The 18,751-nt window shown below is 38.2% G+C and overlaps 1 protein-coding gene across 1 annotated transcript in view; it reads right to left on the minus strand.

The window, feature by feature from the left end:
* Positions 1-3,291: 3,291 nt before the first annotated feature.
* Positions 3,292-18,751, minus strand: part of LOC125237348 (cubilin-like) — a 115,625-nt gene continuing 100,165 nt past the window's right edge. Inside the window, exon 19 of the mRNA XM_048144345.1 lies at positions 3,292-3,561. Within this exon, the coding sequence (XP_048000302.1) occupies positions 3,356-3,561 (206 nt within the window). The 3' untranslated portion in view covers positions 3,292-3,355. The remainder of the gene's footprint in view (positions 3,562-18,751) is intronic.

The raw sequence follows: 18,751 nt of genomic DNA on the forward strand, positions 1-18,751 counted from the left end.
TCTGTCTCAGAAAAAAAATATACACAAGGTGTCATGCTCCCCAGCAGACCTATATACCTACCTTTGGCCAATATAATAAAAACATTTAGGAAAATATGTTATAAATAGATTAAGGGAGCAAAATTACACATATTTACAACGGGGAGGATATAAATAGAACCCTGAGCGTAGTGAGAGGTTAACGCCCAAGGTGGAAATAATTTTTCACCACAGGCTTTGTTAGACACTAAGTAATATATAATGCCAATTAGCACGTAAGGTTAATCTGTCAGTGCCGATTGATTGAAATAAATAAATATGAAATATACTTTGCTATTCGAAAACAGATAGCAAAATTGCAAAAATAATTGGATAAAAATCCACAAGAGTGCAAAGAAATTTCATACAAAATTTAACTTGATGTCAAGCTAATAGCGGATAGAATTTATTTATAAATGATGATTTTGAATCATAAATATTGAATAAATCGATGGATATCATTTACTGTGATATTTTATAGTCAGTATTTTGTTCGTGTTGGTATGGTGAAAAATTTTGTGTTTCACTCGGTGGCAAACAACTACTTTGCCCCCTTGTAAAACAAATAACTATTGCTACGTTACCATGTGACAATTGTGACATAATATATACTGCTTTTCACATCACCTATGAGGAAGTTCATAAATATGATGTGGCTATTTTATTTATTTATTTTATTTTAATATTACGCACATAAACGACGTTTTTTTTTTTAAATAAAATATATGTGAGAACTCTACGTTGCGTTATTTTATACTGGCCACTGCTTCCTCAGGGTCTTTTTCCAAATGGGTGATGGGGTGAATGGGAGATTGTGTCACAAAGGAGCAATAGTATTTTATGCAACAGGCGTTTAGAGGAGGCCAAAAACGACGAGTGGCGCCACGAGTATTTTTTGACTCGACTGAAAACATCGTTGCATACAATACTTTTTCTACGACCATGTACTTAGTTTATAATAGTTTTCCTGAATAACTTTCGTGAAATTCACACTGTTTCCTGTATTTTGACTCAAAGATTTGCACTGTCAGCTCAGCTGCCCAAGGCTTCCCTGCGCACGCGCGCGGTATGGTTATAACGATGCGTTGCCATGGTTACAGAGCCAAACAATGCGTTTTCATAAATTTAAATAAATATCATACACGAAAGAAAAAACGACAGGGAATCGAACCCGGGTCTTCAGCTTACGCGGCTAACGTCCTCACCACTAGACCACCCGCCCGCCGTGGTACCCGACGAAATTTTGTCTAGTGTATGTTATCTCTGATCAGGCTAGGCGCCTTTGACCAACTCTAAGGGCGAGCAATTAGTGCTTGCACCTCCTATACGTATCCTTTGCAGGATTACGATATAGCGAGAGAGATGGTGCTGCCATCTATACAACTAGGGAACAAATCAAATTATTTTATTGAATATTTTTCGATTTGTTCTTTTTTCAAGTAGTCACACTACTATATATAAATTATAAATTTAAATAAATATCATACACGAAAAAAAAAAAACGACAGGGCCCACTGGCGGCCGAGCCGGGAATCGAACCCGGGTCTTCAGCTTACGCGGCTAACGTCCTCACCACTAGACCACCCGCCCGCCGTGGTACCCGACGAAATTTCTCTAGTGTATGTTATCTCTGATCAGGCTAGGCGCTTTTGACCAACTCTAAGGGCGAGCAATTAGTGCTTGCACCTCCTATACGAAGCCTTTGCAGGATTACGATATAGCGAGAGAGATGGTGCTGCCATCTGCCAGAGATAACTAAAGATCGTTATCAAGGTGCACTTTTCGTGGCAAATGGTACGGTTGGCAAAAAAAAACATATACGTACATTTAAATATTCACTTTGTTCTTACAGATTTCAAAAAAATAATTTGATTTGTTCCTAGTTGAATGCGTTTTCAGTTTTTTCGATACTGCGCGCATGCGCGAAAAGCCGGCGCGGCGGATGCCGGCTTTGGGGAATAGACTTTTATGTAGGGTAGTCTAAGGGGGCAAAGTAGTTGTTTAACCGCACATGCCAATATCCCGAGCAAGCGAAAAATTAAAGTAGCGAGTGGTTCAAAAAGTGGAATCTTGAGCTTTGCGAGGTCTTCAAGGTACGAAGGTAGAGGTACGAACTTTGCCACCGAGTGAAACAAAAATTTTCACCACACCAACACGAACAAAATACTGACTATAAAACATCAAATTAAATCAAATCCATCAATTTATTCTATATTTATGATTCAAAATCATCATTTATAGGTAAATTCTACCAGAAAGACATAAAGTTAAAATTTGTATGAAATTACCTTGCACTCTTGAAAATGCAATTTTGCAATCTGTTTTCGAATAGCAAAATAAGCCTTTAACAGTTGGTGTGGTGAAAAAATATTTATCTTGATTGAACTATATTAACTATAATACATTTGTATATAGCCACGTCCGCAAATTTTAATTTATCCTATTTTGTTACCAACATTTAGTAACAATACATGTACATATACAAGATACTTGTTATAATTAATAAAATAGTATAGTCTAAGAGAAACTTAATGTCGAAATAAAAGTTACTAAAATCTCAATTCATCAAAAAAATCTTGGTAACAAAATAGGAATTAAAAAAAACAAATTTAACTTTTTCCTTAATTTTTGTACCTACAAACTTCGAGAGCTGCTGACGTAGCGCGAGGGCTTACACTACATCTTGAGTGAATTAAAGTATACAGTACGTACTGTATCCTTTAATACCTATTTAAAGCGAGGAATTCTAAAATAATCTTGAGCGTGGTGAGGGATTAAACCGTTCATGCTCAAGGTGGAAATTAATTTGATGCCTTTCAAATCACTTAGGAGGAAATGATTATTTCCCAAAACATTATTCTCAAGAAAAAAATAATAGCCAGTTCTATTTAAAAAAAACTTCATCAAAATAAGTAGCGTAGTTTTAAAGATAGGGACAGCCTGACAAGACATCGGAAAGCGACTTTATTTACTACTATGCACGTTTATTCGAATGTACTTAGAGGGTCGCAATAGATCAAAATTTTCCGTTTAGAAAATATCTTCAAAAGACTCATTTACTCCACCAGACGCAAATACCCTGGTACCTTAAGGTATATCATTACTTTGTATGTGTTTAAGAGAACAGGGGCCTATTGCATAACAATTTACAACTCATATTACAAGCGGTAGTCCCCCTCCAATTCATTTTATAAGAAAGAGAGTTCCACTTGTAATACAAGTTGTAAATTGTTATGCAATAGGCCCCAGGTGATCTCCAAATAAAACTAGGAATATTTTAAAATCGTGTATTCATCTATCGGTGCGTATGTATTCGGCGTCTGGCGCCGGCGCTTCGTCATACTGTGTCGCGAGGCGCAGCTAGACGCGCAGCGCAAGCTTGCGGCGCTCTGGGCCTCGGCGGCGGGCGCGGCGGCGGCGGCGGGCGGCGCGGGCGGCGGCGCCGGCACCACGCCGCCGCGCCGCCCGCGGCCAGCGCGCCGCCCGCTAACAGACCCCACCACCACGCGAAGCCCTCCGCCGGCGCGTCGCCGCCGCCGCCGCCTAACGATAGCCGTCCAAACTATATTGCCACATACCCTACGATCACTGGTATACTACTCCACCTAACTAATCAAATGCTCTCATAAGTGGCATTGACTCTACGTCTGTTGTTACTGAATACAACCAAGTTAACGGTGTTGATAAGGGTACCTACAGACCTGCAGAGTAAAATCCACTCTTTAGCAGCTCGCATCATTATACGTATAAGAGGAGAGGCATACATACAGGCATATGGTACAGTTTGCGAGTTGTTTCCGCTCCTTGAGAGTTCAGTGTGCGTAGCCGAATTCACAAACGCTCACGATAATATCTCTTTCGTAGCTATATATCTCTATCGCTCTTGCATATTGGCGCGACAGAAGCAGATTACCTTTCTGCGGCGGGCGTTTCGGTAGCGTTTCGCGTCGCAGAAATGCCATTCGGCTATGGGGCCAGGCATAGAGCCATACAGTAGCGGAAAATAATCTATCATATTTTTTCGGACCCATTCTTAAAAAAAAAACGGCTATTGCGATGCCGATTTACAATATTGGTGCATATGAAAAAGACTATTTGGGCAACTTAAGGTTCATTTTTAAAGAACTCGTATTCCCGAGTTATGCAGGGTACCTATCCCTGTGGGCATCAAATAGTAAAATAATTATTTATTTATTAGTAAAAACATGTTTACATGACATTACAGTAAAACCAATGCGTCACGAAACTTAGATAACAAAAAAGAGAGAAAATAAAGAGAACAATAATAAAAATAAAATTAACAATTGATTATGTGGTGTTATTTTCATATCAACGATTTCTGAGATTGATAAATCCATCCATCTATAATACTTATATTGTTAGTAGGATTCTCTATTCGCGATTGTTTGTTTTTATAATAAGAAGTCCAAAATTAGTAACATACACGATCGGTGTGTGTAAAGTCTCTAATCCGCATCAGGCTCTCGTGGCTGCCCACGGGCCACGTGTAGTGGGTCCTAAGACTCGTAAATATTCAAATACATATTGGTAATGATGATCCAATAGTTGTTTACTTGATATTTAAAAGTCTAATTGAATTTTAGATTTATTGTTTTCGATATGTACCAGTATGATAGATATTTTTCCGCTCCAATATATGGCAGAGTATATATTAATAATGTACCTACTTACACCTGTGCACCAGTGTTGATACTTCGATAAAAGGGTGAAAAAATTGACGTAAAGTAAATGCCACCTGAGATAACTTGATCCTTGTGAACAGTTCATGTAATGGTTTAGGTAGGTCCCAGTTTTCGATCGTGAGTTACTTCAATCCGTATAGTTTGATGCGTCACTTATAACCATTTTATAGCATTCAATATTGAGATTAGTCAATATAGAACACATAAAAATAAATAAGTAGGTCTGGTAATAGGTATCATTAAAATGGGAATCGCTAATTTAAATGGTGTAATTCTTTTTGTTGTACTTTAATAAAATAAAGAAATATATTTTAACGTTTTCATTTAACGCCGATTTTTTTCATAAAATGTATAATCACGGAAATTCCAGATCCATAAATGTGACAACAAGAAAGCTTACACGGGCGATAACATCAATATTTTTTTCTTTCATAAGTTTCATAACACTGGAAGCGTTACGACATTTCGGTTTGGATGGAACAAAAAACGTTGTAAACAAATACTGCAAAAAACTGAAATCTTGTAAAGCTTCCAATTTAAAGTTCGTTTATATATTTATGATTTAGATTGTTTTTAGCGTGATTTTAAACAGCTTATTACAACATGCAACATAAATATTTTATGCGTGATACTCTGCAGCCGGACCACCACGCTTTATTGTGCTCAGATTACCATGGTGGAATGTACCTCTGACATACCCCTTGTACCTCGTCGGAAATTGCATGTACCTCAGTAGTTTGCCAGAAATATGCATTTAAAAGGGGTCCGGCTGGGGAGTAGTACTCCCCAGCCGGACCACGGCTGTACCCGCTCATATCACTGACTTCAAGATATAATTTAACTATCACAAGAATGTACCTGTTACATACCCGTGAATAAGTTGTTTATTCCTGTTAAAAAGTGGCCTTATACATTATTTTTCACACATTAAAATTTTTGGTTATCGCGGTTAGTACGCGATTTCGTTAGCGCCTGAAATATGTGAATAGCAATGTTTTGCGTTTATATGAAATTGCGGAAAAATCTCATAAGGTATTACATCGACTTAAATTCAATTGTATATTTAGTATACATAATATATGTAATATTTATTACAGTATAATCTTTGTGTTATAACTTTCACATCATAAATATGTATATTATAATTCCGAAAAACTCATCGGTACGAGCCGGGGTTTGAACCCGAGACCTCCGTATTGAAAGTCGCACGCTCTTACCGCTAGGCCACCGTTAGGTATCTTTATTTATTTTTTTCAAGTTTAAAGATGATACAGATGTAGTGCGAAAAGGTTTTCCTTCGTATTTTTCCGGAAACGTTCGTAAGGTGCATTAGGGTAATTCCGAATGATAGAAATGCTCGGATAATTCCGAAAGGGAAATGTAGATATGATGGAAATAATGGCGATTTTTATGCGACTTTCGTAATTAGATGACTTTCGGAATTACCCTAATGCACCTTACCTACGTTAGTACGTTTTATCACTCCTCGGACTATGGCGATTAAATATATGAAAGAGGCGTGTTCCTAACATCCATCGTGAGTTCAAACCTCATCGCCATCCTGTAGTACTAAAAATTCTGTACAAGAAAAAATACAAAAAGATAGTCATACAGGGTGGTCTTTTTTGAGACCGGTGCCCTATAAAGGGAACGGTGGCCTAGCGGTAAGAGCGTGCGACTTTCAATACGGAGGTCTCGGGTTCAAACCCCGGCTCGTACCGATGAGTTTTTCGGAATTATAATATACATATTTATGATGTGAAAGTTATAACACAAAGATTATACTGTAATAAATATTACATATACATGTCGGGGACAGGTCAGGATTGGCACCATTTTCAGACATCGGGGCGTTGCTGGGTCATCGAGGATTGAGACGAAGACGATAGTAATCAACGATTTATTTTACACACTTTAAATTTTACAATAACTGATAGGTAAACAACTTGGTTTAGAACAATTATAGCGTGGACAGTTCCGAGGAGGCTCTAAGACTTCTTGTCTCTAGCGTGGTCCGCCAGAGAGTGTTGGGTCTCAGGTATCCCGGCTCCGTCCTAGCGCACGAAGTGGGGACAACAACTGGTTGGGTGGACAACTGGTTGGTTGTGACGTCAGCTGTCCAGCTGCAACTCTTCGCGCGCTGCGCTATAATTGACTGTCCGTGCCAATATCCGGTCTGTCTCCGACACGGCCTTCCTGCGCTTACACACGTCCTCGTGTGTTTTACTCTGCAACAATAATAGACACGCAAAGTACACCGTTCGGTCACTCCTGACAAAATCTCAAAGAAACTCGGTAATTCAAAGTAAAATGATCAACGTTAAAAACTTTAAGATAGCATTTCCACACTATTACGTAGTGCCAAAACGGTTGTTTAATTAGCAAGTACCAATTTAGTTATTCTTCACAATAAAACCTTCAAAACTTTAAATTTCAAGAAATGGATAGCATTTATTACACACTATACGCAATGCCGAAACAACCAAGTTCCAATTTAGTTATTTATTCTTCCCAATAAAATCTTCAAAATATTAAATTTGATAAAATGGATAGCATAATTTACACACTATACGCAATGCCAAAACAACCAAGTTCCAATTTAGTTATTTATTCTTCCCAATAAAATCTTCAAAATATTAAATTTGATAAAATGGTTAGCATTATTTACACACTATACGCAATGCCAAAACAACCGAGTACCAAATGTTGTCTTTTTTCACAATAAAATCTTCAACACATTTAATTTCATAAAATCCAAACAAGCATCTCATTCGTGGCCTATTGGTTATACCATAACCACACACTACGCGCATCCCCACGGGATCGCCGAGTCAACCCTGTGACTCTACGGTCTCTGCAAGACCCGACCTCCGCCAGAGCTCCCCGCGCATCGCGCACCCACGGACTGCACACAGCAGATACCGACTTCTAACGGGCTACGACTACGGTGAAGCCTCTGGTACGGTCTGACCAGCCGAACTGAGATCCTCATTCTCAATATTACACTCGCTATCTTTACATCTAAATCATCAAATGGTACGTGGCTATCTGGCATTTTCCTCAATCTATCGTGAGCCCATTAAATGTTAACCTATTTGTTTGCTGTCACAGAACTACCTAAAATTCACGGTTCGCAAAACAACGACTCTAATCCGCAATTAAAATTGTAAGATAAAAAAAACCTTTCACTTTTTCTTTATTATGAAACTAACTAAAAACATGACCAAAAAGTCAACTTTACCAGTTTTATATTTTGTCCTATCATTTTAGTTAAGGACAAAAAAACCTTTTCAAAATTGTATGTAGGTAGGTACCAAAATAAGTCAACAATAGTAGAATGAAACTCAACGTGTTGATCTCACTGATCAAAATGTCACTAAATCAGAATCAAGATAATGAGTTACAGTGCTCTAACAGTTGCATCCATTCGGCAACTTGACACACGTCATACAGCTGACACACGGCGACATATGAACCACCTCTACCCGGTGTTCATCACATGAATATGGACTACCTCCATACGGCATCCAACATCGACCGATTACACCACCAAACCAAACGCACGCCACACACACGTGGCCGCACAGAAACGGAAAAATAGATCCGAATTTTACTCCTACGTTTACGAATGATTGTAATGGTGTACGCAGTCTGAGCCAAAGCAACACATAGCAATATGGTACAAAATAATCTCATCTAAATTTCTTTCTTTTTTTTTTTTTTTTTTTTTCAAAATAAAAATTACGTTAACCATGAAAACAACGAGTTTCATTCTTCGATTGCAAACTAATGTTTACCAAAAAAAATGAATTTACTTTAGCATTAGCAACAGATGAGTTTCATTCTGTTTAGAATTCACAATCTAAATAGAACAAATATCTCAACAATATCCCAATAAAATGAGAACTGCTCACCAGATAAAGTATCAGAGTCCAAAGGTGTGTTCTTATTCGTAGACCTCACGATGACCAATTCACGCACGAAAGCTCAAGGCTTCAGTTGCCACTGCTGTCACTGCTGCAGCATCAGATGAAATCACGACGCGACGTCGTTTCATAGCTGGCCATTACTGAAATAATAATTTGCGCGGTATCAGTTTCATTGTTTACGGAAGTAAAAACTCAAAGGGAAACAAATTCACAAATAAACAACCACTGGCATTGTCTTAGATATGAGATTTAACAATTATTATTTTATGAACTTTCTCTGATATTAAAATAAAACTTGAAATGAAAACAACAAGTAGGGACATGACCGTGTTTCTAAGTATTTGTCTTTAAATTTTTACTTAGACCTTTGGCTTTTCTTAGATTGCTTAACCATGACACTGAATAAAATTCAATAATAAACAATTGGAACGAAACCTGTCCCTTTTTTTCCATTCTCCACATCCACATTTCATCCTTCAGATCAAGAAATGCAGTGCTGAGCATTGTCTGTGGTACTCGCGTGATGGTACACGCGACTTTAGATACCTCACGTTGTGTAGACTTGACTGTAGCACACTGGAACATAAAATTTCATATGCGTAGCTTCTGTTTTCACTCAATGAACAATTTGAGATAAATCACAAATTTAGGGATAATACTCTAAACTCTAATACTGGCAATCACTTAAAATTTTAAAAACTACGAAACATTATAGAATACTGATCTTGGAAACTAACAAAATCAGAATAAAAAGCTGTTTCATTAACACAAACAATAATTACAATTTTTGGAATTTTATAATCACTACGTTTTCAACAAGAGATTCATTGAGATTGAGAGAGATAATTGTTTTCATTCTCACCAAGTGTACTCTCAAAATTTCCACAAATAGGAATCCACAATTCACCAAATAACATAATGGAATGCATCACTCATCTGCTTTCAAGGTTAGACACGTGACCTTACTACCACGTTTCTAGGTTAGGAATTAGCTCGCATTTTAAACAGCTCCTGGAACTGGTCCCACGTTAAGCCTTTACCACTCATAAACACTGCCGTAACGAGATGTCCTCTGCACTGACGTCATTTCACACACACGTCAACACAGACTGTCCAATCCAATATTTCCCAGTTTCGCATGTATTCGCTGTGTGCGAGGGTAGTTTTTCGACTGTGCACGGTGCGTCGTGAAGTTTGTAACAAGAGTTATTATTGCTATACTGTGTAAACCATTTGCGAAAGCCGTCTATGTGGCTGCTCCTTTTAACTCGTTGACACATTTTTTTCTAGCGGGTAGGTACTTCCTTTTTTTTTTCTCACGGTTATGAAAACGAGTATGACCGTTTCCATTCTTATCACTCATAAACAACATTTTCCTTGATCGCTTCATAGTCACTGCAACTTGCGGATGGCGACGACAAGCTGGCCGCCCTCCAATGGTGGGTTGGCCATACACACGTCGGCGGTAGCACACACCATATCATGGCGTTAGTTTCTTGTTTATCGGGTTCCAAGTCCGGAAAGGTCACCCGTGGATAGTAGGTCAAGGGCGCGCATTTGTTGATTTTGCGCTTCGAGAAATTGCCAATATGGCGGTACTTCCGTTCCGGTACAATTTTGATATGTCTCTTTGCCTCGATGTGATCCCACCTTCTGATGTCGGGGACAGGTCAGGATTGGCACCATTTTCAGACATCGGGGCGTTGCTGGGTCATCGAGGATTGAGACGAAGACGATAGTAATCAACGATTTATTTTACACACTTTAAATTTTACAATAACTGATAGGTAAACAACTTGGTTTAGAACAATTATAGCGTGGACAGTTCCGAGGAGGCTCTAAGACTTCTTGTCTCTAGCGTGGTCCGCCAGAGAGTGTTGGGTCTCAGGTATCCCGGCTCCGTCCTAGCGCACGAAGTGGGGACAACAACTGGTTGGGTGGACAACTGGTTGGTTGTGACGTCAGCTGTCCAGCTGCAACTCTTCGCGCGCTGCGCTATAATTGACTGTCCGTGCCAATATCCGGTCTGTCTCCGACATACATATTATGTATACTAAATATACAATTGAATTTAAGTCGATGTAATACCTTATGAGATTTTTCCGCAATTTCATATAAACGCAAAACATTGCTATTCACATATTTCAGGCGCTAACGAAATCGCGTACTAACCGCGATAACCAAAAATTTTAATGTGTGAAAAATAATGTATAAGGCCACTTTTTAACAGGAATAAACAACTTATTCACGGGTATGTAACAGGTACATTCTTGTGATAGTTAAATTATATCTTGAAGTCAGTGATATGAGCGGGTACAGCCGTGGTCCGGCTGGGGAGTACTACTCCCCAGCCGGACCCCTTTTAAATGCATATTTCTGGCAAACTACTGAGGTACATGCAATTTCCGACGAGGTACAAGGGGTATGTCAGAGGTACATTCCACCATGGTAATCTGAGCACAATAAAGCGTGGTGGTCCGGCTGCAGAGTATCACGCATATTTTATCTATAAATTTTAGAGACTGGCAGCGTGGGCAGCAGATTGAGAATTTGGATAAGCGATGTTTTTGCAGGTGAGTGACATAGCGGGGAGCGCAGAACGAAGCTACGTTTATATTGCTAAGTACCAGTATCTACCTAGTGACAAATAGGCATAGTTAGTGACTGCCATAAATCAAAATTAAATAAATGAAAAAAATACACATTTATATACATATGTATGCAAAATGTACTGGTAGCTAACAATGACAGATTACCCACACAAAATCGTTTATTCTATAAGATGAGTACCTATAATATAACAAAAATCTAGTTTCTGAGTCTCAGAGCTAAATACATTTATTGCGTCATATTTTAATTTTTGCAGCACTAGTAATTAAACGGGTAGATGTAGGTAAACTGACGGATACGGTCTTATTCTTCACGAGGTCATTTTGAAACCTAGCCCGCTTAGGGATTTCTGCTTCTGACTGTATTAAAATTGCCAAAGATTTATATTTAATTAATAGATAAGGTAGGGTAGCTACACGTATCAGCGCCTTCTACGATAGGTATTTGCCATTGTATAGCTCTCTACATAGGTAGGTAATCATCTTATTGGGGCAATAAATATTTATAAAACTAAAAATAAAATACGCATACAAGCTAAGCTTTTATAAGGCAAGGGGATTGTATTTCCCTCAAGATCATCTTTATATTAGTGTTCATAACATTCGCGAAATGTTCTGTCATACCTACTTCTAGGTATTTAGGGGCATGCCTTATAAAAGGTTAATAGAAAACTTATTGCTATGATTTAGACATCACAAATGAGATTTACAATATAACACAAGTTAGCACCTACTGAACATTCAATATACATATAAGTATAAGAATTTATAAATAAATGAAGAATACTATAAGTACCTATCTACTATGGCGATTGGTATAGCATACTGACAATTCTTTTTGCAATAAGTATAATGAATGAAGGTACAAGTAAAATGCATGAACGACAGATAAAATATAGATGGTTAATTACGTGTTACTGTAATAAACAAAATATACGGCACGTACGTTACATTTTTATATGGACATCGGTTATAAATAAAGACCTTTTAGCATGAGGAATACTGTGCACTGATCATCCTGTTCCTATCTCTCGTTACTTCGCCGAGACAGAAAAAAAACTGCATGAATCGCTTAATTTTCTCTAACTTGCAATGAAATAGGCTTAAACAACTGACCTTTCATTTTAAGAAATTTTCATACGCCGTCATGTATCTTACGTGCCACGCCCTAATAGGGTCCATGAGCACGTATAGATACCTACTTTTGTAACATCTTAAAATACCATGGATGCAATAAATAAATATGAATATGAATACTTTGGATTTCGGGAGCAGTAAGTTACTCATATGTCTACTTTGCCTCCGCTCGAAATTCCGGAGGCGTATCTACACTTTAAACCCATGTCCACATAGTAGTACCTAATGTAGAAATTGCAGAACATTCCCAAAAAGCGAAAACATTCTTGAGAATGTTCGCAGAACATTCCTGCAACATGAAATTTATTGTTTAAACGAGAGAATATACTTGAAATAAAGTTTAAATAGGCATAATATAAAACTATATGTTATTATACACATAATATGTATTGTCTATTACAGTTATCTATTTTGTTGATAACTGATAAGTTACCAATAAGTTGCTTGAATTCTCACTATACTTCAGGGAACATTTCGACTTTCAGACTTCACAGTTTTAGTCCTGACTTTTTTAAATTAGGTACCGAACGATTATTTTTTGATGCCTGTCTTTGGTCATGTCAAAATTATATATAAAAAAAACCGGCCAAGAGCGTGTCGGGCCACGCTCAGTGTAGGGTTCCGTAGTTATTCGTATTTTTCTCAAAAACTACTGAACCTATCAAGTTCAAAACAATTTTCCTAGAAAGTCTTTATAAAGTTCTACTTTTGTGATTTTTTTCATATTTTTTAAACATATGGTTCAAAAGTTAGAGGGGGGGGGACGCACTTTTTTTCCTTTAGTAGCGATTATTTCCGAAAATATTAATATTATCAAAAAACGATCTTAGTAAACCCTTATTCATTTTTAAATACCTATCCAACAATATATCACACGTTGGGGTTGGAATGAAAAAAAAATCAGCCCCCACTTTACATGTAGGGGGGGTTCCCTAATAAAACATTTTTTTCCATTTTTTATTTTTGCACTTTGTTGGCGTGATTAATATACATATTGGTACAAAATTTCAGCTTTCTAGTGCTTACGGTTACTGAGATTATCCGCGGACGGACGGACGGACAGACAGACATGGCGAAACTATAAGGGTTCCTAGTTGACTACGGAACCCTAAAAAAACCGGCCAAGAGCGTGTCGGGCCACGCTCAGTGTAGGGTTCCGTAGTTTTCCGTATTTTTCTCAAAAACTACTGAACCTATCAAGTTCAAAACAACTTTCCTAGAAAGTTTTTATAAAGTTCTACTTTTGTGATTTTTTTCATATTTTTTAAACATATTGTTCAAAAGTCAGAGGGGGGACGGGACGCACTTTTTTTTTTTAAATACCTATCCAACAATATATCACACGTTGGGGTTGGAATGAAAAAAATATCAGCCCCCACTTTACATGTAGGGGGGGGGGGGGGGGGGGGGGACCCTAATAAAACATTTTTTTCCATTTTTTATTTTTGCACTTTGTTGGCGTGATTGATATACATATTGGTACCAAATTTCAGCTTTCTAGTGCTTACGGTTACTGAGATTATCCGCGGACGGACGGACGGACAGACAGACATGGCGAAACTATAAGGGTTCCTAGTTGACTACGGAACCCTAAAAAAAGATCGCTGTCAGAATCGAACCTGAGAACATTGGCATACGAAGCCGGTGCACTACCACGGGACTACGTCTTGACTTGCTGAGTCCGACGAAATCATGGTATAAACTACGAAGTTATTAAGAATTCTGCTAAATTCTCGTTCTCGAGAACATTCTTCGCTTCGCGGGAAGTTCTGCAACTTTGGAAACTTCTCGTTCGTGCATTGCTATGTCCACATCACTTTTGTCCGAACTCATTTTGAAATTTGAAAAAGCTCTTGATAAAATATTTGATAAATCCGAGCAAAAATATATCTTACATCTTTAAATGAGCAATTCTTGTATATTTATTTATCCGCTCTAACGATTTCGCTGAAATTTGTTTTGTGGGGGTTTTCGGGGGTGAAAAATCAAGCGAATTTTCGTGTTTCCGAACTCCGAGCGAAGCTCGGTCGCCCAGGTACTTTTTATTTAATTTCCGCGCTTATATTTTTTTTAAATCTGTTTGAGGTAAACTTTTAAACGGCGACTTTCAGATTCTGCGCAAAACTTTTTTTTTATCTGTTTGAGGTAACGTTTCAACCGGTGACATTTACCGCATTATAGTCTGGCAAAAAAGAGTAGACATTAATAGTGGGTGTCACCGTCTATCGTCTATGTAAACCATTTTGCATGTTTTTTTTTCTAATGATGACGTTGTCCTAATTATTATTTATTCTGTGGCGTTGTCAGAATTTGGCCGGCAACAGACAGTCTTAAATTTCATAATCTTAAAAAATCATAATCTTATGAAATCAGATCGAGTGCACGGATTCCCATACAATTTCGCAACTGTCCAAGTGTCCACACACAGTCTTAGGCCGGCAACAGACAGTCTTAATTTTCATAATCTTATAAAATAAGATTGACTGCCTTGCCACACACATTCTTAAAATTCAAATTATTCGCAATCTGTCAGATCAATCTGAAAAAAATCATAATCTTAAAAAATAAGACTGTGTGTGGACAGTTGCGAAATTGTATGGAAATCCGTGCACTCGATCTGATTTCATAAGATTATGATTTTTTAAGATTATGAAATTTAAGACTGCCTGTTGCCGGCCTTATTTTTTAAAATTATGATTTTTTTCAGATTGATCTGATAGATTGCGAATAATTTGAATTTTAAGAATGTGTGTGGCAAGGCAGTCAATCTTATTTTATAAGATTATATATGATTTTTTAAGATTATGAAAATTAAGACTGTCTGTTGCCGGCCTTTGACGTTTAGAAGGAAACAAATGACTCGAGCATTGCTGGCTTAGGTAAGGAAATTATTGAAATTCAATTACACATCATCTTCACTCAATGAAACAGATACGTAGTACTTCCCGATCTAATGTGAAGTACGTAATGACAACATTTCATTGCAAGTTGGAGAACGATAAATGAGTACTACAACGTCTACAACACGATATATACGAGGGCTGGCTGACAAGTCACCGAAGTGAGTAATTAAAAAAAATATAATTAAAAAAGTTGTAATGTCATTCTAATCTTTAGGCTTTTACGTAAATAATAAGGCAATATTAGGTTCTTATAAATTGAATAATTATATATTCGAGAGACCTAAAGAAAAGCTGTATTGATTTTCATGAAAATGGAAAAATCCGAAGTGCGTGCGGTAATTAAGTATTATGTTTTGAAAGGTAAAACTGCAACACAAATAAAAACCAAACTGGACCGCGTTTTGGGCTCTTCTTCGCCATCTTTAAGCACAGTTCACACTTGGGTTACCGACTTCAGACGTGGTCGGCAGAGCTGTACAGATGCTCCCCGCAGCGGACGGCCTATAGAGGTAACGACATCGGAAATTATCAACAAGGTAAAAAAAATTGTACTAGATGATCGTCGTGTGAAATTGGTGGAAATAGCAGAGATGGTAAACATTTCAAAGGAACGTGTTTTTAACATTTTGCATCAACATTTGGAAATGAACAAGCTTTGTGCACGTTGGGTGCCGCGTCTCTTGACAGACGAGCAAAAACAAACCCGCAAGGATGTTTCGGACAAGTGTTTGGAGAAGTACAGGCATAATCCTAAGGAGTTTTTACGTCGATACATAACGGTTGACGAGACGTGGATCCACCACTACACGCCAGAAACAAAAGAGCAGTCTAGGCAGTGGACCAATCGGGGTGAACCTGCCCCTAAGAAAGCGAAAACGGTTTTGTCCGCCGGTAAAGTAATGGCTACCGTATTTTGGGATTGCAAAGGAGTAGTTTTTGTGGATTATCTTCAAAAGGGAAAAACAATAAACGCCCAATATTATGCCGATCTGCTACAAAGCCTCCACAACGCAATTCAAGAAAAAAGGCCTCACTTAAAAAAGAAAAAAAATTTGCTCCATCAGGATAACGCCCCTGTTCACACAGCCAAAGTTGCAATGGCTAAAATCGAGGAGTTGCACATCGAATTGTTACCCCATCCCCCGTATTCACCAGACTTGGCCCCTTGCGACTTCCATCTGTTCCCGAACCTCAAAAAGTGGCTAGGCGGACAAAAATTTTCTTCGAATACTGGAGTCATAGATGCTGTTAATAGGTATTTTGAGGGACTTGAAGAGTCATTTTTTAAAAATGGGATAATGGCCTTGGAGAGACGTTGGACTAAGTGCGTAGACTTAGAAGGGACCTACGTTGAAAAATAAAATATCACATTTAGATATATTGTCTTATTTCTGTGCCGTTTCGGATACTTATCAACCGACCCTCGTATTGTGTCAATACTGGTATTCTACGCGCTTGCGATAGAATTAGAAACAGTTGGGTAGGTACTTTAATTAACAGTTTTAAGTAATGAGAATCTAAGTACAATTTTTTATATAGTGTAGAACATCAAGCGAAATTGAAGTAGGTATGTCCCAAATCACTTTCTATCGACAATACACAACTTACGTGTTGGTATTTTACACGGGATAATATTTAAACAAAACCGGTGCGTGTTTCAAATTGAAGTCCATTATAAAAATGAACGTACCCAGCAAATTGAAGGGCACATAAGCTCTTAAGATGCAAAGCTGAGCGAGGATCTGCCGGGGCGTGCTTGGGGCGGGCGGGAAGGGCGAGTGGTGTGTAGAGACTCACGTGTGCAGCGCCCGGTCAGTGCGGGGCGGCGAGCACAAGCGAGAGCGCGGCCACGAGCGCGCCGCGCGGCGCGGCCAGCCCGGCCGCCGCCGCACCGCCTGCGCACACGCCGCGTACGCTCAGCCCGGGGCCGCGCCGTGCAGAACCCGCTCGGACGCATGCCCGCTGTCCGGAGCCCGGTCACAATCTTGGCTTTTGCGGAAAAGCTTTAAAGCAGTGCTTTTTCGGTCGGGCATGCGTCCGAGTGGAGCGGGAGCGACTCGTGACAGCGCACCCGCGTCAGAGGGCGCTCGGATGGAGCGACTCGGCCGACGAGTAGCAGCGCGGGCCCCGGGCCCCATAGTGCGATGACTCAATGCAAGCTTTGTCCCAATTTAGTGAAAAGCGGTAACGACTCCGAATAATTGCACTCAATTTTTGTTTCTAATGATCGACTCAAAAGTACAATTAAATAGAAATTTCGACTTAGGACAGCGTCACGCGCGAGATCGGAACTCTCCTGAGTCATCACAGTATTCTAGAAAGAGGTAACATAAAGAAAATTTAGGACGGAATAATTATGAAAAATACTTATTACGTGTTTATAGGTATACATTTAGATGCGATTAAAATATCCTATAAAAGGGAGCGTAGATTGTAAATAAAAAATCCGTAATCTTGCAACATAGTCAATATATTCTGCTAGTCCATCAACAATATATATATTCTATCGGTATTTGTGAACTTGCGCCTAAGGCCAACTACACCTACCCTACTCTACGCTACGCAACAGCGGTCACAACACCCGGAGACAAAGATTGCATTGAACCACCGATACTGAGAAGATAAATAGATACAGTGAACATAACATTATTCATGATCCTTTAGAAATAATTAATTATCAATACTACTACAGTGTTGAGATACAACGTCTTATAATGATAGAGAAGAAAGCGAGAGCAAGCAGCAGCGGAGAGCGGCCTGCTCACCCCGCGAGATTCAACAAGCTACAGTAATCGTTATTATATATATATGTAGATAGATAATTTTATAATTCCCTAGAATGCGACGACAAATGCAACAGTGTAGATACAATTCATACATAAGTGGGAATGCAAAGTGCGGTGCCAATTGTTAGTTAAGTAACAACTTTACTATTAACATTTTATAAAATTTGTTAAATTATTCATTTTTATACGTATCTAGTGTATAATTAAATATAATATAAACAATGCTCTAAATAACACTTTCTTACATAAGTAATTACTATCTACCGACTTATCCTAGAAACATAGTTTCAATAAATATAAGGTATGTACCTACCCATTTAATTTGGTTTGAAACATACTTAAGAGGTATGTATATGTATAGTTATTATATTATTTATTACGTTTTACTTATATCATATTGTGTCCATGTTTCTTGAATATGAATATTACACATTAATTATATGGGTATTAATGTTGAAAAACATTAATGTCCTTATTTTCCGATGTTTGATTGTATATTACTCGTAAATTCCATTGTAAACTATTTTGTCAGAATCAAACACGTAAATGCTTAAGTAAGTACATAATTATCATGATATAAGTTTGTTTGGTAGTTTGTCACACATGTAGAAGTCCCCACCTGCAAGAAACCTAGTTTCCGGCTTGTGCGGCGGTAAGTAGCAAGCA

This window comes from Leguminivora glycinivorella, chromosome 2, assembly GCF_023078275.1.
Source record: "Leguminivora glycinivorella isolate SPB_JAAS2020 chromosome 2, LegGlyc_1.1, whole genome shotgun sequence".
In the NCBI taxonomy this organism is placed as follows: Eukaryota; Metazoa; Arthropoda; class Insecta; order Lepidoptera; family Tortricidae; genus Leguminivora; species Leguminivora glycinivorella.